This window comes from Pyrus communis, chromosome 14, assembly GCF_041283825.1.
Source record: "Pyrus communis isolate YQ-2024b chromosome 14, ASM4128382v1, whole genome shotgun sequence".
NCBI lineage: Eukaryota > Viridiplantae > Streptophyta > Magnoliopsida > Rosales > Rosaceae > Pyrus > Pyrus communis.
The window spans coordinates 10,632,204-10,653,713 of NC_142578.1; the positions used below are offsets into that span (position 1 = coordinate 10,632,204).

The following is a 21,510-nucleotide window of genomic DNA, read 5'->3' on the forward strand; positions in this document are numbered from 1 at the left end:
AACTAACTAATTTCCTCTCTTATAGATTGCCAAGTGTCACAATCCTAACCATTCATTTATATACTCTAACATCCCCCCTCAACCTCATGTTTGGAGAAACCAAGCATGAGGTTGGAACAATGAGTGTGGAAAATAGGTGAACTGAGACCCTTTGTGAGAATATCAGCAAACTGCTCCGAAGAAGACACAAACTGAACCAGTAGTTTCTTTGTTGCAACTCGTTCTCGCACAAAGTGAACATCGATCTCAATGTGCTTTGTCCGTTGATGTTGAATGAGATTGAAAGAGAGAGCTATAGCGGACAAATAATCACAAAACAATATAGAAGTATATAAAAGCTTAATTTGCAGAAAAGTAAGTAATTGTTGAATCCAATCCAACTCTACAGTTGTTGAAGACAATGCCCTATACTCAGCCTCGGTTGAAGAACGAGAGACTGTTTGTTGCTTTATAGAAGACCAAGATATAGGATTATTGCCCAAGAACACAACCAAGCCGGTAGTAAAACGTCTGCCATTAAAGTCACCAGCCTAATCAGCATCACTAAAGGCTTTAATCATCAAATCTCCTGAGCTATAAGTAACACCATAGAAAGCTGAACATTTTAAGTATCGCAATATGCGTTTCACAGCAATAAAATGAGCAATCATAGGAGCTTGCATAAACTGGCAAACCTGATTAACGGAAAAAGCTATATCAGGTCGAGTGAAGACAAGATACTGTAATGCACCAACTATGCTTTTGTATAATCATGGATTATTAAATGGTTGACCATCATCTTTAAGCAATCTATTGGAAGGCAAACAAGGAGTGGCAGTAGCTTTGCAATCCAACATATCAGTTTTCTTCAATAAATCCATGGTATACTGCTCTTGAGATAAGAACAGCCCTGTGAAGTACGAGTAATTTGAATACCCAAGAAAAAATGCAGTGGACCAAGATCTTTAAGATCAAATTCCTTGGTAAGATCTGTAATAACCTGTTGAATAGCTACGTTGCACTCCCAGTGATGATAATATCATCCACATACAATAACAATACAACAATTGAACCATCAACATGCTTAACAAAGAAAGAAGAGTCTGAGTAAGTATTACTAAATCCTAACTGAGGCAAAAACTGTGTAAACCGATCATTCCAAGCCCGTAAAGCTTGTTTCAGGCCATAAAGAGATTTATGTAACCGGCAAACCAAGTGTGGATACCTAGAATCCTCAAAACCTGGAGGTTGAGACATGTAGACTTCTTCTTGCAAAATGCTATGAAAAAAATGCATTCTTAACATCCAATTGTCTCAATGGCCAATTGAAATGAGTTGTTAAGGCAATGATTAAACTCACAATTGTGAGCTTCACAACAGGGCTAAAAGTTTCACCATAATCAAGCCATTGTTCTTGACTAAACCCCTTGGCAACCAATGTTTTGTGCCGAGCAATAGTCCCATCAACATTTCTTTTCACTTTAAACATCCATTTACACCCAACCAAATTCTTATGTGCTGGAAGATCAACCAAACTCCAAGTCTTCTGCAAATACAGTGCATCAATCTCTTCCTGCATTGCCTTATACCACACAGGAACTTTTAAAGCAAATTTATAATTGGCAGGCTCAGTCTTTGTTAAATCCACAGATACTGCAGTATCAACAGAAGTGAAAAACACCTTGTTTTAACAATACCACTCTTGGACCTCGTTTGCATAGGATGCAAATTCAGTGGTGGAATAGTAAGAACCACTTGTAAGGTCTCAGGACAAAACTCAGGTACCACAGAGACTAGAGATCCTTGAGCAACAATGGACTGAGATAATGGTTGGGAGGTTGGTTGAGATAAGGGCTGAAATGATGAGTGAGAGGATGGTTGAGGTGAGGATGAGGATAATGTAGTATCTGGAAGTAAGGGCAGTGATGTAAGAGGTGTTACTAGGACATTTTGAAGGTTTGGAACCATAGAGGGATAAGTATGGGAATCAGGTTTGGGATGAGATATAGGTTTAGTACCTAAGGTAACATACGGAAGATCATTCTCATTAAAAATCACATGCCTAGAGATATAAATCCTTTTATAACTCAGTTCATAACAAATATAGCCTTTATTATTGGAGGCATAACCTAAAAACACACATTTAGCAGGCTTAGGTTGTAATTTGTTACTGTTGTAAGGCTTCAAAAATGGATAACAAGCACACCCAAAGACCCTAAGATGTTGAATTTCTGGAATGGCAGAGTATAGCATTTCAAAATAAGACTTATTGTTGATGACAGATGAGGGCATTATATTAATTAAGTAAATGGCAGTGTTACAAGCAAAGGTCCAAAATTTTAAGGGTAAATGAGCATTTTGCAAAAGGGTAATTGTGGTTTCAACAATATGTTTATGTTTTCTTTCGGCCAAACCGTTTTGCTCAGGTGTATAAGGGCAGGACTTATGATGAGATATACTATGGGCAATAAGAAAGGACTGTAATGATTTGCCTGTAATGATTTACCAATATACTTCCCGCCTCCCGCCCCCCCCCCCCCCCCCCCCCCACAAAATCACTTTGCAAAATTTTGATTTTTGCAAAAAAACTAAGTCAACACTGAATTGTAAAATAAGACAAAGATGAAAGAAAGATCTGATTTATTTATTAAGGGAAAAATCCACGAAAATCTGGTACAATCATCAACAAATAGGACATAGTATTTGTAACCATCAATTGATGTACATGGTGCAGGTCTCCACAAATGACTATGAACAATTTCAAAAGGTATAACAGACCTAGAGGAGACAGGACAAAATGGAAGTTTACTAAACTTACCCTCTAAACAACTTTGACAAACAATAGGGTTCACATTTTTTACAATATTAACATTGGATTTACTAAGCATAAGAGATACTATAGAGTTGGAAGGATGACCTAAACGACTGCTAAATTGTAGTCTTTGACAGTGTGTCCAAGGCATGCAATTGTTGGATAAGCTTGTTTTTTAGCCACATGAGAAAGAACAGGAACGAAGGGTATAGGGTATAGTCCATTATTGCATAGTCCTTTATATATGTGTCTCCATGTGGCCTTATCCTGAATCCAAAAAAAAAATGCATCAAATATGAGACAACAATTATTGTCCAAGCAAATTCGATGAACTGACAACAAGTTATGAGTAATTCTGGGAACATAAAGAATAAAATTTAATCTGATAGACTGCACAGGAGTTTTGAGAATGGAATGCCCAAAATGAGTGATTGATAAACCTTCACCATTTGCTGTTTTGCACTGTCTCATTCTAAGGATATGAAAAAGCCAAGGATAAATTGTTCAAATCATTTGTCAAATGATTGGTAGCACCAGAATCTATCAACCATACTTGTGGTGAAGCTAAATTTGATGAAGATGATGGCATAGATGACATATCATAAGAAGATGAGGCATTCATAGAAACTGGCAACTAAGAAGATGGCATATTCATCATAGACGGCATATTATTCATCATAGAAGGCATAGTATGCATAAACTGAGAAGATTGCATTGAACCAGGATAAATTGCATTCATGGCAGTCATTTGGGATCTAGAAGTCTTGGCTTTATGTCTATATAAACATGTCTTGGCAGTGTGATTGGTTCTATCACAAATCTGACAAGACTCAAAAGGTTCAACATCTCTATAAGCACAATTGACAGCTGAATAACCTTGTTGAGAACACAATTGACAAATAACACTGGAAGATGAGGCAACATTATTGAACTGAGAAGGATTTCCAAGAATACCAGGAGCGTAATCATGAACAATAGGTTTAGAATGGTAGAACCACTAGCTCTGATTATTAGAATATATGTTGCCCTGCTTGTTATTCGATTTCCCTTTGCCTTTGTATTTGGAATGATTACCACCATTGAAGAAATTGGATTGCCCAGAATTCCCACTTTGATGACCAGAATTACCATTGTGATTCCCATTAGTAAAACCATTACTGCCATTTTGAAACCCAGAATTGCCATTGTAATTTTGATTCTGAGCCATCAAAGCAGTGGGAAAATTAACAGAAGAGTTACTCTCAAGAGTTGCTTCCTCAGCAAGCAATTGAGCACGAAACTCCTTGAGGGAAATCACATTTTCACGACCACGAATAACACACTGAAACGTGTTATATTCAGCTGAAAGACCATTTAAAGCCAAGATAACAATATCCTCATCAACAAAAGTAACCCCTGTTGCAGAAAGGTAATCTCTAGTCTCCTTGATGCGCTAAAGATATTGACTCACAGAATCAGCCCTTTTCTTGATAGTTTGTAAGTCAGACTTCATTTGGAAAATGGAAGTCTTTGTAACTGTAGAAAAATTTTCCTGAAGACGCACCCATAAATCTCTTGCACTGGTGCTTCCAATTGCACAAGAAATTGCAAGCGAAGACAAAGTAGCAGTGATAAGTTGCATTAGTGCTCTATCATGCATCTTCCAAACCTTAAACTCATCAAATTCAACTCTGGAATTGGAACTAATGGATAGAACCTCTGAATCTGCAGAACTTAAAGAAGTAAACTGAGAGGGGCAAGGATGTGATCCATCCACAAAATTCATAATGCCATACCCATCGAGCACCAATTTCATCTGAAAATGCCATTGAAGATAGTTGGTATCATCCAACTTAATAGAAACAGATGAAGAAACCAATGAAATCAACCCAGTAATTGGGGATTGTAAAATTTGCAATTGACTCACTGTAACCATCTTGATTAGCTTTTGTTGAGAACCAACAACAAACACTTGGTGTGCAGAAATTCGAAGAAAGAGAGAAAAAAGGAATGGGTAGTCGGACAAAACCCAAATAAACAGAAACAATCACAAAGAAGAGAAATTAGGTAGCGGAAGTAAGAAACCCAGATCAAAGAAGCTTGCAGTTAAGCTAATTCGGCGAGTGATACCATGTAAACCATAGTGCAGAAATGAAGAACACAGTTTGTAGAGAAAGGAAACTTAGAGAAGACGATATGATAGCTTAGAGGGAGACAGAAATCTTTGTATATAATTTCTTAGTAATAGTAATCTATACAATCCCACATATATAGGGAGATCTTATTACAACCATATCTTCTAACAGCATCCTTATCTAATCTTAACAAACTAACTAATTTCCTCTCTTATAGATTGCCAAGTGTCACAATCCTAAGCATTCATTTATATACTCTAACACATAGCTCCAAATCAGGCCAAAAACAACTTGAATTAAAGCTTAGGATGTTTTGAATATATTTGCATAAGGGTCCTAAAAGGCCATTTTGGACGCCAAAAATCCCAAATAAGCCCAAATGTGACTTTGACAACACTGCATGCCGCTCCTTTATTTCATCGCTATAAATGAACCACTCCGTAGAAAAATCTGATAATTTGATATGAACAAGTTGAAAGACTTGCGAACACCCTCCAATTGGAATCACTCCAAAGTTCATCTGTTTGATTACTTTTTGCTCAAGAAGAAGTCACATATCCTACATTGGAAATAAACTCAAAATGTCAAAATGTCACCAAAACATACTAAGAATAAAGTAGAATATATAGTATTAAAAGGACTCAACAATGTGCAAAGATGGGAATTTGGAAATGGACAATAGATGGGTTCTACATTTCGTCCCATCCCATTTGTCGCCATCAGGCATTACAAATAATGGACTGCAAGAGCAAGAGTCCACCTTCCTCTGCCTTTGTATATTAGTTGCCAACGGCCAAGAGGGCGATTTTACTATGATACGACCGATGATGCAGCTACAGTAGACATATACATGATGATCACCAAAATAAATGTTCCAAGAAATTGTAATAAAATAATACTAGCATGTGCAAAAGGCTTTTTTACATCATGACGTGCTACACGTAACATATAGAGTTTTTATCCTTTCCACATTTGTGCATGCATAAAAACATCTTTGATTTAGAAACACTTCATACATGTTTTACATGCATTGATTTTATATGTCCATAATTTTCCATATTAAGGGAGTGATAAAATTAATTTTGATTGGGGCTTATCAACTCTCCAACTTTCCCAGAGGTTGTTGCCAATAAGAAATTTGTGTACTTCACGGCAGCAGAGTTGATAGGGGCCACTATAGTAGTCTATAAACTTCATTCCTGCATGGCTTTTATATTCTAGACAATGCAAAATGTAACTTAACAAAATATAAAATAGTAATTTTCTGCAAACATTTGTCCGAAGTATCTACAGTTGGAACTTTTGGCTGCCACATCCATTTGGTATCAAAATGAATAGTTGATTTTGTAAAACTACACGATCCCTTACCCAGAGTAAAGGAACATTATAAATTATCAAAAGAATATAAAGAGTTTTTATATGTGAAATAAGTGAAGAGACAAAGGAATCATGCATACTCCAATTAAAATAAAGTACCATACAAATTAGTAAGCAAGTCAAGAAACTACCAATGAGAATAAAATGATTCTACTTTTATCTTCCAACATTCTAAAAACCTATAAAATAGAAGATAAATTTTCAAAATTATTAGGATTACAAACTCCCAAACCTATACATGTTGATTGAACCAACTCACTCAAACATTCGACTCTGATCGAATTTGGATCCTGATTTCTTCCTTTTGCCGCAACAATTTTCTCACCACGTTTTATATTCTTTCTAATTCCTTGTGCCAAAGAATTCTTCCTGCAACACATTCATTTCTGGTTTCAAATTAAACCACATCTCTTGCTTATCCCTTTAGGCACTTCTCACACAGGACAGAAGACCAAGTAATATAAGCAAAGGAGAATGGTTAAGTAAACCAAACTTAAGCAAACTAAAGGATGGTTAAGTAAACCAAACTTAAACAAAACTAAAACTCACATAAAAACCTTTGGGTATCAATGGAGAAGAGCGTGCTTTCAAATTTCACAATGGAGCAATCGATTTTATTTCTTCGCTTCCGCGAAGCAGTTTTCTCACATGTTCGCATTTTCCCTCCTTCGTTTACACGTTTGCATAGCGAGCTTTATCATGTTTGTAGATTAAAACTTCTACAAAAGAGATTCTTTATGTGTATGTATAATTAAGCAGAAATGAGAGTTGCAATACCAGGACGTGCTCCATGTAGATTGCAGAATGTAGCCATGAACATCATGAAAAAGTAGGCGAAGCACGAATGGGAAGAGGCCATGATGTTTTTTCAGTCAAAAAAAGGGTGAACCTGCAAAACAAAGTTGAATTCCCAAGAGTCATGAAATGGTTTTCTTCAAAAGTGCTTCATAGAATGCAATCAATATGTATGTACATGCAAAACATAGAAATACAAAAACTGAACAAAGTAGAATAAAAACAATCAATCAGTCTTAAATCGTGACCGACTCAAACATAGAAGAGGAACGATGAGCTTCTCAATGCACAATTTGTGTTTTTACTGGACTCTAGTAACTGTTGGCAGCATCGTAGAAGGAAATTGAAAACAAAAATTTACTCAAACCATTCGAAGTAGCAGGAACAATGAAGCTTCTTCCCTCATTCTCTAATGTTGGATTTGTGAATTACTGAATGTGAATGTGGATTTGTGAGCTCTTGGGTGTTTATTCATCTTCTCAGTCAGTTTGCAGCAAGTTACTCTCAGAGTCCTCCACGATCAGGTTTCCTTTTTGCACGTTCAATTTCTTTTCTTTTTTTCTTTCTATTTTATCTCAATTTGTAGCAGTTTAGTTTGAGTCATCCACGATCAGGTTTCTTTTTTGCACGTTTAATTTTTCTTTTTCTTTTTTTTTTTCCTATTTCTCTCTTTTAATTGTTATTTTTTTTTCTTACAAAACTACCCTTAGTAATAATTTCTTTGCATTTCTTTTTAGTTAATGACTTTTTTTGTTTCAGGGTTATTTTGGTCCAATTATTTTTTGTGAAGCCTTGAGACACCAAACTTGACTTCTGGCTTTCTAATAGTAGAGATATATAAATGGAATTAGTGTCATTCTGTATCCAATGCAATACATTAATAAAATTAAACCATAAATTGTTAACATAATAGTGCAACAGAATTAGGGGTTCGTGAAATCACGAAAAAAATAAGATAAAAATACACATTAATGTACCTTAAAAACTTGATAGCAATATCTTCGTCACTCAAGATTAATGATTACATCCACCTTGCATTACATAAGTAATCAATATAAATTGGAAACCATCATATTAAAATGGACAATGAAACTAAAAGCCCCTCACCCTGTAAATTCTGCAAAAATGAGTAACCATTATTTAATTAATAAATTAGTATATAATAATGAAGTTAACAGAAATTTCGTACTTCTTGCAATAAAATAAATGGAATGAGGCTGAAACCTTTCATAGTCGGATGGTGCAAAATATACTTCTTCTGTATTTTTCCTGTCAAACCAACTTCAAAACTGATTATACAAATTAAAAATTTTCAAACGTTCACTTACCCAGAAACCAAAAATGAAAATTTTATTAAATTAATTAAAATAAACTCATTGGCAGAATGTGACACACCTCGACCGAAATTAAGGCGTGCTGGCCGTCACGTGAGGGTGACGTAGCTATGTGCACAGTGCGGAAGCAATAATAATAATAATAAAAGTACGAATAAATAAAAACCAAACTACTAAAGAAGCTAGTTAAAGTAATACGCAAATGTAGGACTAAGCGTGATAAACAATAATCAGAGCACAGAAAGCCTAAGTGCAGTCCAATAGAACGAATACTAATTACACAACACCCAAAGGTGATCCTACATTTGTGATGTTCTGTCAGAACCACCATCAAGTCCTCGTGAGCCACCAAAACACTTCTAACTAGAACTTGGAGGGGCGCAAAACAGAAAGTGTGAGTGGGCAAAAATAAAGCATTTCAATATCATTTCATTCTCATAAGTTCTAACCCCTCTCCGTAAAACCTGTATAATTTCCTAGAAAATAGAATATATAAATATATCATAACCATGCTCAGAGTAGCAACATTCACAAATATGTATGTATGTAAGCCATGTCAACTAACTCATCATATAATGTAAGTAACCCAGGTAATGTCAATCAATGCAGAATATATGTTAGCCGGAGTCACCTAATGTGACCTGTACGGTTGAATCTAGAGCTCAAATTCATAACTCAATCACTACACCTGCACACGAGTCGGAACCACCTAAAGTGGTATATACGACAGGACTAGGTGTAAATAAATACGCTCAAGTACTACGATCACGTGAAAACTGTGCGAATAATCGCGGGTCACCTACGAGTAGGAACCACCTAAAGTGGTCTGTACGACAGGACTGTGCACCTCACTTGGATCCAAGATGAGCATGTGGTGCGGGAGGTGAACATCACGTGAAGAACTGTGCCCTACTCTGGGCGGGAGCACTAACACTGGGGTGCAGGTTTATGAGCTCTCAATGCATCTCACATAACCACTAGTTCACAACCATAAACTATAAACTTACCTGACACTTACCTGTGTGTCCACAGTACTAATCATAAATATATGCAACTACTAATGCATAATTAAAATAGGCAAACACTATGCATGGCATTTAAAACATATAAACATTCAATTTCATTTTCTGGGAAAAATCACAAGTATATAGGTGTATACGGAAAACCAAAAATTCACTCACTGGTATGTGGAAAGGTCGTAACCCCCGAGCCTTGAGTGACTGGGCTCATCCTCAGGATAGGTCTCACCTATATGCAAAACAACTATAAAAACGTCAATTTAAAGCACATAACCAAAACTAAGTAACAACTTCTCATACAATGCTCAAATGGGGTGTTTGGATATACCAACGTGATCTACTCAACCTCAAGAACATTCCCATATTTTTAAAATAATTTTCTGACCTCCCACACGCCGCCACGCGCCGGCCACACGCAGGCACGTGCTTGGCACACGTGTGGTAACCCTAACGACATTAGGGAATATTCCGTACAAAAATGGAATATACCGTTAAATATACCTGACGCCGTTAGTATAATCCGTCAAAGTTGACGGAATGTTCCTTGTCTTCTCTGGTGAGTCTCGCCGGTCATCGCCGTCAGCACCGCCGTCTGCAACTCGAAGTCTCGCAGGAAACTGGAAAATTTTCAAAACTTCATATCTTCTTCATTAGTCAACTAAAATCCATGAATTTTGTACCAAAATGAAGCTTACAACGAGTAGAACAAAACCTTACCACTTTCAAGCCCTTAAATTCATGGAATCTCGCTGGAGAAACCACGAAAATTCCGGCCAAACCTACAACTCGCCACTCCTGGCCTTCTCGACGTCCAATTTCTTCCAAAATGCTTCTCCAAGCTTCGCGAGAGTATTCTAAAGCTTCCTATGACCTTAGAAACTTCTAAAAATCCCACGATCACGTGTGCATGAACAATGCACAAAATCGGGGTTCCCTGGTTCTCGGGTTTTCGAGGGTTTCACATCCAACCAACACCACCAATCAACTCCTGAGCTCGAAGAGAGTCCAAAAACACCAACAATTGTCACAATCCGTGCTAGAAATGGTTGAATGGAAGCTCGTCCGTACAAGTTGTAAGGAAAATGGAATGAAGTCCGAGAGAGAAAAGAGAGAGAGTCACAAGAGTGTGTGGTATGGGTGTGTGTGTGTCCTGTAGAGTCAACCACCAAAAACAGCTAAACAACACAGCAAAATGGCAAATACCCACCAAGGGCAAAATCTTCATTTCACACCTACGGTACAAATAATTCAGGACGGGCTGTCACAGAATGAACATAAAAATGAAAATTTCTACTAATTAATTAAAATAAGCTAATTCGCAGGAGAAACATAAACAACCTTTTGAATTAATCTAAAGAGATACAAACTAAAAATACTAAGATTAAGATTGATAGCAGGAAATGATTGAGAATTGAGAGTAAAAGATAAAGATGGAGAGTTGAGAAGTTGAGAAGTTGTACCGAGGAAGGCTCTTTGTCGATTTGTCTCTCTATTTCATCCTCTACCGCGCCCTCGTTCTCTTCTTCTTCTTTATTTCTACAATGAATGTAAAAACAATTTGCTATAAAATATATATATATATATGTGTAATCAGATAATATGTAGCGAACCTAGTTGAGAAGAAATTGGGAATTTCGTAAGATGGAGACTCTGTACACGTTTATCTTTTCTAATTCTTGAATTTAAATGAGATTTGTGGAAGGATTTATCAAACTGCTTTTTGCTCAACGTGGGTGCAGTTTTCAGTTTCCACGTTCTATTTTTTATTTGACGGATTTATCATGTCTCTTTTGTATTTTTTTTATCAATTTCTTTTTTTAGCCGAATTTTTATCCTTTTTTTTCAATAAAATAATATATTGGTAGTTCAGTTTGATTAGAAACTCTGCTTTTTGCTGAATGTTGGGTGCAATTTTTCAGTTTCACGTTTTATTTTTTATTTGAAGTATCCGTCCTTTTTTATTTGTTTTTTTTTTCATTTTTCCCCAATAAAATAATTTTTTACAAATTTTTATACATTTATATGGGATAATAATCTCTCTCCTAAAATGGAGGAGGAGGAGTGGGGTTATTGGCCACCTTTTCTAGTGAGATTTAATACACGTCTTCCCCTTTTTTATTTTTTTTATTTTTTGTTTGATCTAATAAAATGAATTTTAGATTTATGTTTTTTTACAAAATTGCCCTTGTGTGTTTTCATGTATCAAATTCGGTCAGTTCTAATTTTTTTTTGTTTAAGGGGCTTTTCAGTCCAATTTTTTTGGTAAAACCTTCCGACACCAAATTGTGCTTCTGGCTTTCTAATATTAGAGATTTTCCTGATTCTGAGGAAATTGAACAAATACTAGCTGGCAAAAAGCACTACTCTTGTTGCTTCTTCAATTTGTCTTAGGGAGTTTTAACGAAAAGTCCGCGGTACTGTTCACTTTAACGAAAAATCAAATTTTTACACTAAAAAGTCAAACTTAGTACTATTCACTTTACCCTTTATTTTGTCCTTATCTTTAAAACTCAAAGTTTTCAAGTCATTTTCATTAGTTTTCCTTTTGTTGTCATTAGAAGGGGTGGTGAATAGACCTGGCATTCGTGTCGTGTTTCTCGTGTTCGTGTCGTTTTCGTGTCATACCCGATAGCTTAACGGGTCGTGTCGTGTAATACCCGTTAAAGTAAACGGGTAATATGACCCGACCCGAAATCAACCCGTTAATATTTTCAGGTAATATGACCCGACCCGTTACCCGTTAAGAAAATTATATTTTAAATCAATAAAAATGAAAATGAAAAACATAATTTGACCCAAAAAAATGTAAAACATAATACTAAATCAGTATATGCATACTAAATTTCGGAGTTGACCCCTTAATGAAAGTTGTAAAGCTTTTTATTACGAGTGATTACATTTTTCACACTTCTACAATAATTATTATTAATTTTATTAATTTTTCACTAAAATAAATAACATTGTTCATGAGATTTGAAGGGTTTTAAAAATCTAAACGACCATGTAACCTTGCCAATGGAACTCAAAGCTTACATGTTATTCTTTTTACAAAATCCTCAATTTTCATAGATCATCATGACATAAGATTTTGTGGTATATATCCACTTCTGTAAATATTTTAAATTGACGATCAAATTAGTTCATTGTATTCATATAGGATCAAGGAGTGTAGCTGTAAAAAATCATCAAAATCAGAGTTAAAATAACCGTTAAATCGTGATTTTTCGTTTATAACCGTCGAAACATTTTCTCTCGTTACTTGATCTCTGAATGTTTGTTTTTTGCAATTTCTGGCGTATGCAATCTTGAAGCATATATAAACACGTTTGATGGTTGGATCATTGAAATTAGTTTCATATGATGCGTATCCCATCAAAACGATACATTAACTAACACTTAGAGTTTATTTTATTTTCATTAAGTATAACATAAGATTTTGTGGTATCCACTAATGTAAATATTTTAAATTGAAGATCGAATTCATTCATTGTATTCATATAGGGTCAAGGAGTGTAGTTATAAAAAATCATCAAAATCGGAGTTAAAATAACCGTTAAATCGTGATTTTTCATTTATAACCGTCGAAAAGTTTTGTCTCATTACTTGATCTCTGAATGTTTGTTTTTTGCAATTTTTGGCGTATGCGATCTCGAAGCATATATAAATAAGTTTGACGGTTGGATCATTGAAATTAGTTTTGTAGGATGCGTATCCCATCAAAACGATAAATTCACTAACATTTAAGAGTTTATTTATACTTTCATCAAGTATAACATAAGATTTTGTGGTATCCACTAGTGTAAATATTTCAAATTGAAGATCGAATTCATTCATTGTATTCATATAGGGTCAAGAAGTGTAGCTGTAAAAAATCATCAAAATCGAAGTTAAAATAACCGTTAAATCGTGATTTTTCGTTTATAACCGTTGAAAAGTTTTGTCTCTTTACTTGATCTCTGAATGTTTTGTTTTTGCAATTTTTGGCGTATGTGATCTCGAAGCATATATAAATAAGTTTGACGGTTGGATCATTGAAATTAGTTTCGTAGGATGCGTATCCCATCAAAACAATAAATTCACTAACACTTGAGTATTTATACTTTCATCAAGTATAACATAAGATTTTGTGGTATCCACTAGTGTAAATATTTTAAATTGAAGATCGAATTCATTCATTGTATTCATATAGGGTCAAGGAGTGTAGCTATAAAAAATCATAAAAATCGGAGTTAAAATAACCGTTAAATCGTGATTTTTCATTTATAACCGTCGAAAAGTTTTGTCTCATTACTTGATATCTGAATGTTTGGTTTTTTCAATTTTTGGTGTATGCGATCTTGAAGCATATATAAACAAGTTTGACGGTTGGATCGTTGACATTAGTTTCGTAGGAAGCGTATCCCATCAAAACGATAGATTCACTAACATTTGAGAGTTTATTTATATTTTCATCAAGTATAACATAAGATTTTGTGGTATCCACTAGTGTAAATATTTTAAATTGAAGATCGAATTCATTCATTGTATTCATATAGGGTCAAGGAGTGTAGCTGTAAAAAATCATCAAAATTAAAGTTAAAATAACCGTTAAATCATGATTTTTCGTTTATAACCGTTGAAAAGTTTTGTCTCGTTACTTGATCTCTAAATGTTTGTTTTTTGCAATTTTTGGCGTATGCGGTCTCGAAGCATATATAAACAAGTTTGATAATTAGATCATTGAAATTAGTTTCGTAGGATGCGTATCCCATCAAAACGATAGATTCACTAACACTTAAGAGTTTATTTATACTTTCATTAAGTATAACATAAGATTTTGTGGTGTCCACTAGTATAAATATTTTAAATTGAAGATCGAATTCATTCATTGTATTCATACAGGGTCAAGGAGTGTAGCTGTAAAAAATCATCAAAATCGGAGTTAAAATAACCGTTAAATCGTGATTTTTCGTTTATAACCGTCAAAATTTTTTGTCTCGTTACTTGATATCTGAATGTTTGTTTTTTGCAATTTTTGGTGTATGCGATATCGAAGCATATATAAACAAGTTTGACGGTTGGATCGTTGAAATTAGTTTTGTAAGATGTGTATCCCATTAAAATGATAAATTCACTAACACTTGTGAGTTTATTTATACTTTTATCAAGTATAACATAAGATTTTGTGGTATCCACCAATGTAAATATTTTAAATTGAAGATCGAATTCATTCATTATATTCATATAGGGTCAAAGAGTATAGCTGTAAAAAATCATCAAAATCAGAGTTAAAACAACCGTTAAATCGTGATTTTTCGTTTATAACCGTTGAAAAGTTTTGTCTCGTTTCTTGATCTCTGAATATTTTTTTTTGCAAATTTTGGCGTATGCGATCTCGAAGCATATATAAACAAGTTTGATGGTTGGATCATTGAAATTTGTTTCATAGGATGCGTATCCCATCAAAACGATACATTAACTAACACTTAGAGTTTCTTTGGGTTAAATATTAGGCGGGAAATAGATGGATATAGGCTGCAAAATTTCCCAAACATTAGGCGGGAAATTAATTATTATAATTTTTTTTATGTGTTTGGTATTTTTATATTACTTGATATTTTTTTATTTTTAATGTGTTTTATGATTTTTAATCTCAATCTTTGCCTATAATATACTATAAAAATAAATAAATAAATAAAACTTAAAATTTAAAATTTATATAGAATAATAATTAATAAACAATATATACATATTCATTATATCTATTGCATTTTATAGTAATTTTTTTTTTAGTAGTTTAAAAAATTAAAATCATCAAAATAGCATTTTTCTTATCGTGTCGAAACAGGTTACCCGCGTGTCACTCTCGTGTAAACCTGTTAAGGACCCGTTATTAACGGGTTATTATCGTGTGACCCGATAATGACCCGATTAGTTATCGTGTTGACCCGAAACCCGTTATTTTCGTGTCGTTTACGTGTCGTGTTAACGGGTCGTGTAAGAAATTGCCAGGTCTAGTGGTGAATAACTGATCCACTTTTCACCTCACAACTTTGAACTTTGAATCAACGTTCTTTTCACTTGGCAATTTCCCACCAAAAGCTTAAGAATTAATCCACGTAGAAAATAGAAGATCCTTTTTTTATTGATTTGTGAGTCGTAATAGAAGATCCTTTTCCTTAAACTGTTTCCATCACTCCTTTTATTCTTGCTATGAATTTTATTTAATCTACAAAATGATACCAGCTAGCATAATTCTGTACTTTGAAAGAGGTTATGACCCAAACTTTCGGCAGCTTACTCTCCCTTTTTGAAAAAACAAATAAATAGAGAACCATTTCTTTGGGGTCAACAAATAGTGAACAACACTAAGGACTAAAGTCCCTTATGATAAACTTTTTTTTTTTAATTTTAGTTTTTTTTTTTTTTTTTTTTTTTTTTTTTTGAGATAAGAGAAAATTGTATAGGAGAAATGAGGGAGGAAGAAGTGTTATAATAAATAGGGGAGAAATAAGAAAGAATAAATAAAAATAAAATCTTGAAAGCGAAAACAATTCAGAATAATTTTTGGTTTTTGGTTTTTAGTTCTCATTTTGTCTGCCTTTACTTGTACTTTTCTTACATATAGCACACACACCATCTTTCATCCACTCTTCTTTGTTCCTTCTTTCCTCTAAGTAAATGTGAAGTGTATTAAGTATGTAGGGTGTAGTCAACAAAATGTGGGGTGTGTATAAAACAACCCAAACCAAAATTAAAAAGCAAATGTTATTAAACGAGCCCAAAACATTTTTCATAGCCAATTAGTAAAACGCATTTGATCATAATTTATGAGATAAGCAATAAACTATGGGTATTTCTACATTGCATTCTCTAAAATACGAAGGCTTGGAAATACTATTATCATGGCCTACTGAATGATATATTCGACATAGTGAGTGCTGGACTCCACTTTGAGGTTGTGTGTGGTATGGTGTGCACAAAGAAATTCTATATAAGAAATGATTTCTACATACTTTTTTTTCTGCACGCTTATATTCATTTTTGTTCTTTCTTATTTGATTTTTTTCAGTTTGAAGACAAAACATAAACAATAGTGTGTGAGGAAGAAAGAGTAAAAATCATTGGATCATCTAAAAGGTCGTTAATTTGTAAATGTTTGTATATAAAGTTAATGTATTTAAAAAAAATAAAAAAATAAAAAAATAAAAAAAATAAAAAAAACCTGTAATATTAGTTTGAATGAATGGTCACGGAAATAACTTGAGCAACAATGTTCCTGGGTTTCACGGTTTCACGCCTCTGTGCAAGCTGTTCCCTGCCTAACTTTTATGGTTCCCATCTTTGTCTCGTGCCCATGAATGTCCGATTAAATAAAAACAAACCTAACTCTACAATCAAAAGAGAAAAGTTGAAATATCGGAGACCACCTAAGAAAACATATACGTGTTACCTTTCTGATGCTGATTATGCTAATCACCAATTAGTATATGAATTAATCCTCTAGGAAACCAGCAATGACTTTTCTGGCAAGTTGTCTCTTTCACAGTATATTTTATATAAACGCACAACCCAGATCTCACTCATTCAGATCTACACGTGTCATGCTTGTGACGACCAATATGATACGACAAAGTGTGAAGTTTCATGCAATAGATGTACACAATACAATTATGAATTTAAAATGCCCCACCGCAGAATGTATATTGCATGATTAACTGCAAGGGGGATTGTTCATACAGCTTTTCTATACAAAACGCAGAATTTTTCTACTTCTAGTAAGACCATTAATATCTCAAACATTCTCAGGCTATAAGTATCTGCTTCCTTAACCTGCTTAAGGTTTACCATTTAGTAGAGAGAGAGAGAGAGAGAGAGAGAGAGATCAATAATGAAGATTGTTCGTATGTGGAAATCTTTGTCTAGGACCAGGTCTGTCCATAATCATCAAGAACAACATGACCACCAAGAATACAAGGCTACTGATAACAGTACTTCCGGGGCTTGCACATCATTAACAGTGTGGAGAAAATCCCTTCTAATTAGCTGTAAAGGGTTCACAGTCATCGATACAAATGGAGATCTTGTTTATCGAGTGGACAACTACGTCGGACATCCTGAGGAAGTCATTCTCATGGATGGCTCTGGAAAGTCTGTCCTCACAATGCGTCGCCGAAAGGTAAATATATTTCCAATTGTATATATCGTAATTGTGTGTGTGTGTGTGTGAGTGTGAAAATATACACCAGTCTCTTAGTCATCTGATGGCTGGTGACCAAGTAGTATACATGGTCACCCTCAATCGTTTTTTATATCAAGTTTGAAATTAAAACGCATTTTTTATTCTTTATCTTGATATTAAATTCATGTGATCATAGATGTAGTAAATCAGAGTAATGAGGTTCAGATAAAATTCAACTTGAACAATTACTCAGAAGGAGTCTCACAACATAAAATGCAGAATTTTATGTTGTCGACTGTTAGAAAAAAGAGAATATTTTTTCGAGCTTGCATAACCTCATAAATTAACAAGTATCTATAATAAAAGAGAGTTAAAAAAACAAATTTGTTTGATCTTGGCATCAGTTTTGCTTGGCAGAAGCTTAGTCGACATCTGTTCTCTTAGTCACTTGGTGCTGGTGTGGTGATTTAGTATACAAGGTCACCAAACACTAAAATCACAATTGTATATTCTCCACCCTTGATATCAAATCTAAGGGTACATGTGTGACCATGATTTCCTTGATTGCCATGTGACTCAACATGAGTCTTGCATATCATAAGATACAGAAATTTATGTTGCCCGACTGTTAAAAAAAAAAAAACATTTTTTGAGCTTGTATATACTCATAAATTAAACAAATATATAAGAATAGAGTAGTGAAAGAACAATTGTGCTTGATCTCGATTTTTAACTAACTATTTTGCCTTGCAGAAGCTTAATCTAATTGATACTTGGTTTGTGCACGACGGGGAAGCTGGCAATTGTTGCCCAATAAGATCAACATTTGCAGCATCAAAAAGTATGCCAACGTTTTACGTGAGGAAGAACAAGAACATGCTAAATACCAATCCTAGGAGTATACTTGCTTATGTGTATCGAGAGGCATGTGGCCACAAAAGACATACATATATGATTGAAGGTTCTTTCACGCACAGATCATGCAAGGTATTAGATGAGTCGAGGAATGTGGTAGCTGAGATCAAGAGAAAGGAAGCAAATATTGGAGGTGTTTCTTATGGATTAGATGTTTTTCATTTAATTGTGCATTCTGGCTTTGATTCTGGACTTGCAATGGCTCTTGTATTAGTATTAGATCAGTTGTTTTCTTAGGTTTATTTTCTATCAATTCATTGATATGTATTTATGTTGGACGAAATATGGTTTTCCATACAAGTCCTTATGTCAATTACTACTGAAGAGATCTCAACAAATAAGGATAATATGGAATGCACATATCCCACTCATCGTGAGTAATATATTTTCATCTTATAAATTTTATAATCGGATTCGTTTAGCTTTTTAATTTTCATGTAAAGATCATACGTAGAAAAATTCATTTGAAATCGAAGATTATTTAGCCATCACTTGTGTGAAACAAATCGACATTGTACAACATATTCATGATAAATCATTCATTTATAATATTGTTTGGGCCCAAAATAATATTATTGAGCCGAGCGTAGGTTTATGTTCAGCCCAAAGTTTTTCAAATGTACTATGGGTTGTCTAGTGGTCATAAGCCGCTCAGTTAGGACAGTCGAGTTCTATTGCAAGAAGGAGTGATTTGGATAAGAGCGGATGGGTCGAAGTCCTAGTATGATAAGGAGTCCTAATGCAATGCGGATTCTTGGCCGAATGAGGGCATTTAAGCCTATAAATGAATGCAGCCTGAAAGGGGGTTGAGTTCAAAGTCCTAATAGGAGTAGTATTGGTCTAGATAAGGTTGGTTCAGAATAAGAAGTCTAAATCCAAGTATGGTTTTAACTTGATCGTAAGGAGGATTTGTTGCTATAAATAGAGAGCGGAGTGCACCATTCAAAGCCTCCTCCAATTCAACACACAAATTGCTCTGCGCAAACCTCTCAAACACTTTGAGATTTTTTTTTTTTTTCCTTTTTCCGCCAACACATCTTCAGTTTGGATAAACAGCACTGTGAAGGCAAACGGCGAACATCTTCAGTTTAGATAAACAGCACTGTTGTCGTAGAATCAGCCGACCGATGAGCACCTTTAGTTTGGATAAACAGCACTGCGTCGAGGTCGATTGGTTACCTATCCAAGTCTCGGTCGAGAAGGGTTTTCGAATCCTTATTGGCAGAGGTCATCTCACTAGCCTTCTTGGTGAAGTGAGGTGTTACAAGTTACTACATTCGGTACATTGAACGCGGAGTGATTTTATGATTGGATACTCATAAGTGAGTTTTAGAGTTTGGCGTTCTAACGGCCGAACCACATTTACCATCAAGACATACATCTCTTTTAAGTACCTGTGTCCGTATAATTTGGAGCCGGTTCGACGTGCTTATACTCTTACGAATATAATCACCGTGACCGAATCCGGCGTCGACGATTCATGAACTTCATAGAACTAGCAACCTTGTCTTCAGGCTCTAGAACCCGATGGCCGAGACGTGTTCCTTCCTCGACCGCAGTCACAAGATCAAGAAGTTAGCAATGCGCTGAACGCAACATCAACAAATTTTACTCCTCGGCCAAGCATTGCCGACGAGTTGGCTGATAGGATTAAAAGCACACCACAAAGTAGCACACAAATGTCCTATTGATTTTCCTTATTAACACTAAGATTTGTCAATTGTAGCATATGAAAATAAGGGTCTTTCCCGTAGAAGATTGTTTTATCTAACTACTTAAAATGTCACAAACATTGGGCTGCTGTCCCTACTGGCCAGCCACCGATAAATAATTATTAGACCGACTTACACTTATCTAAAGTCTACAAAATTTTATATGCAAACACTAGACACACAGAGCTACATTCACACAAATTTTTGGGATTTTTGGAGTTGATTTTTATTTAAATTAAATCGAACAAAAACAGAACAGAAACAGATTTTTAAGTAGTTCACAAATTAAGAAAAAACGAGTTAGGGGAATTGCTATCCACCACCAAATAATCATGCAAACATGTTATGTTTCATTCAAATTCCTTTCATTTTTGGATGAAGATGCTCAAGTTGGCTCAATGTTAGAACTCAACCTATTACTCTTTCTTATGTAGTATGTTAAGAGAATGGTATTTTCAACTTAACTTAGTCCCTAACATGCAATCTAGAATGGCATGTTCATAGATTTAACAAGTAGATATCATTAAGAACGAAAAGAGTTTGAGTCATCCCAAGGCATCATAAGTACTAGCGTTGTCTTACTTATCCTAGAAATTGATTCACATGTTAATCGCAATTAACAAGTACTCCTCTAGAACTTATGTAGGTCCACATTTGACAAGGGCAGGCACACACATATTCATAGCATTAGAATCCTAGATATGCTTACTAAGTATGCATCCGTAGAAAACACATAAAGAATTCATCAATGAGGCAAGTAGTGAACCGATTTTCATCCATTCATAAAAGTAATTCAAACTAAATGTCATAACAAACTTGCAATCATATTCGAGGCTTCAAACAGCCCCTAACTACTAAAAATTTAGTTACACAATCCTTAAGTTAAAACAAAACATAGACATGAGTTTGAGAAAATAGAACCAAAAGATATCGACTGAGGCCTTCCCCTTTCCTTCCTTCCCCAACGCTACTTTTAAACCAATTCTTGCTGCATCATTTTCTTCTCCTTAACTCACCCACTAATAGCCATTTGTGATGACAATAAGTGAGAGGAAATGGTAAAACAATTGTAACTCCTTGGGTAGCCTTTATGCCAATTACTCCCTCTTAATCCTCATCTTTAATTCCATTTCCTCTTATATTTGAATAGATGTCAGCTGCTTTATTCTTGATTGCATCAGTTTTGGCTGCTAGATTTATTAGATTTATTGCTTTCAATGCTTTCTTGTCAGTTACAAACTGCTCAGCCTCTTAGGAACTTTTTAGTGTTAAAACGGAACTTCTTCTAGAAA

General features: G+C 34.7%; 1 protein-coding gene across 1 annotated transcript; it reads left to right on the top strand.

Moving 5' to 3' along the window:
• Positions 1-17,176: 17,176 nt before the first annotated feature.
• On the top strand, positions 17,177-18,994 carry LOC137711950 (protein LURP-one-related 17). Its single transcript, XM_068451101.2, has 2 exons — positions 17,177-17,588; positions 18,345-18,994. Exons 1-2 carry the CDS (start codon positions 17,301-17,303, stop codon positions 18,741-18,743), a joined length of 687 nt encoding a protein of 228 aa, XP_068307202.2. The 5' UTR covers positions 17,177-17,300; the 3' UTR covers positions 18,744-18,994.
• The last annotated feature ends 2,516 nt before the right edge of the window (positions 18,995-21,510 follow it).

Coding starts and splice junctions, on each gene's coding strand:
- LOC137711950 (XM_068451101.2), top strand. CDS start 17,301: ATGAAGATTGTTCGTATGTGGAAATCTTTGTCTAGGACCAGGTCTGTC. Junction 17,589..18,344: donor TCACAATGCGTCGCCGAAAG/GTAAATATATTT, acceptor TTTGCCTTGCAG/AAGCTTAATCTAATTGATAC.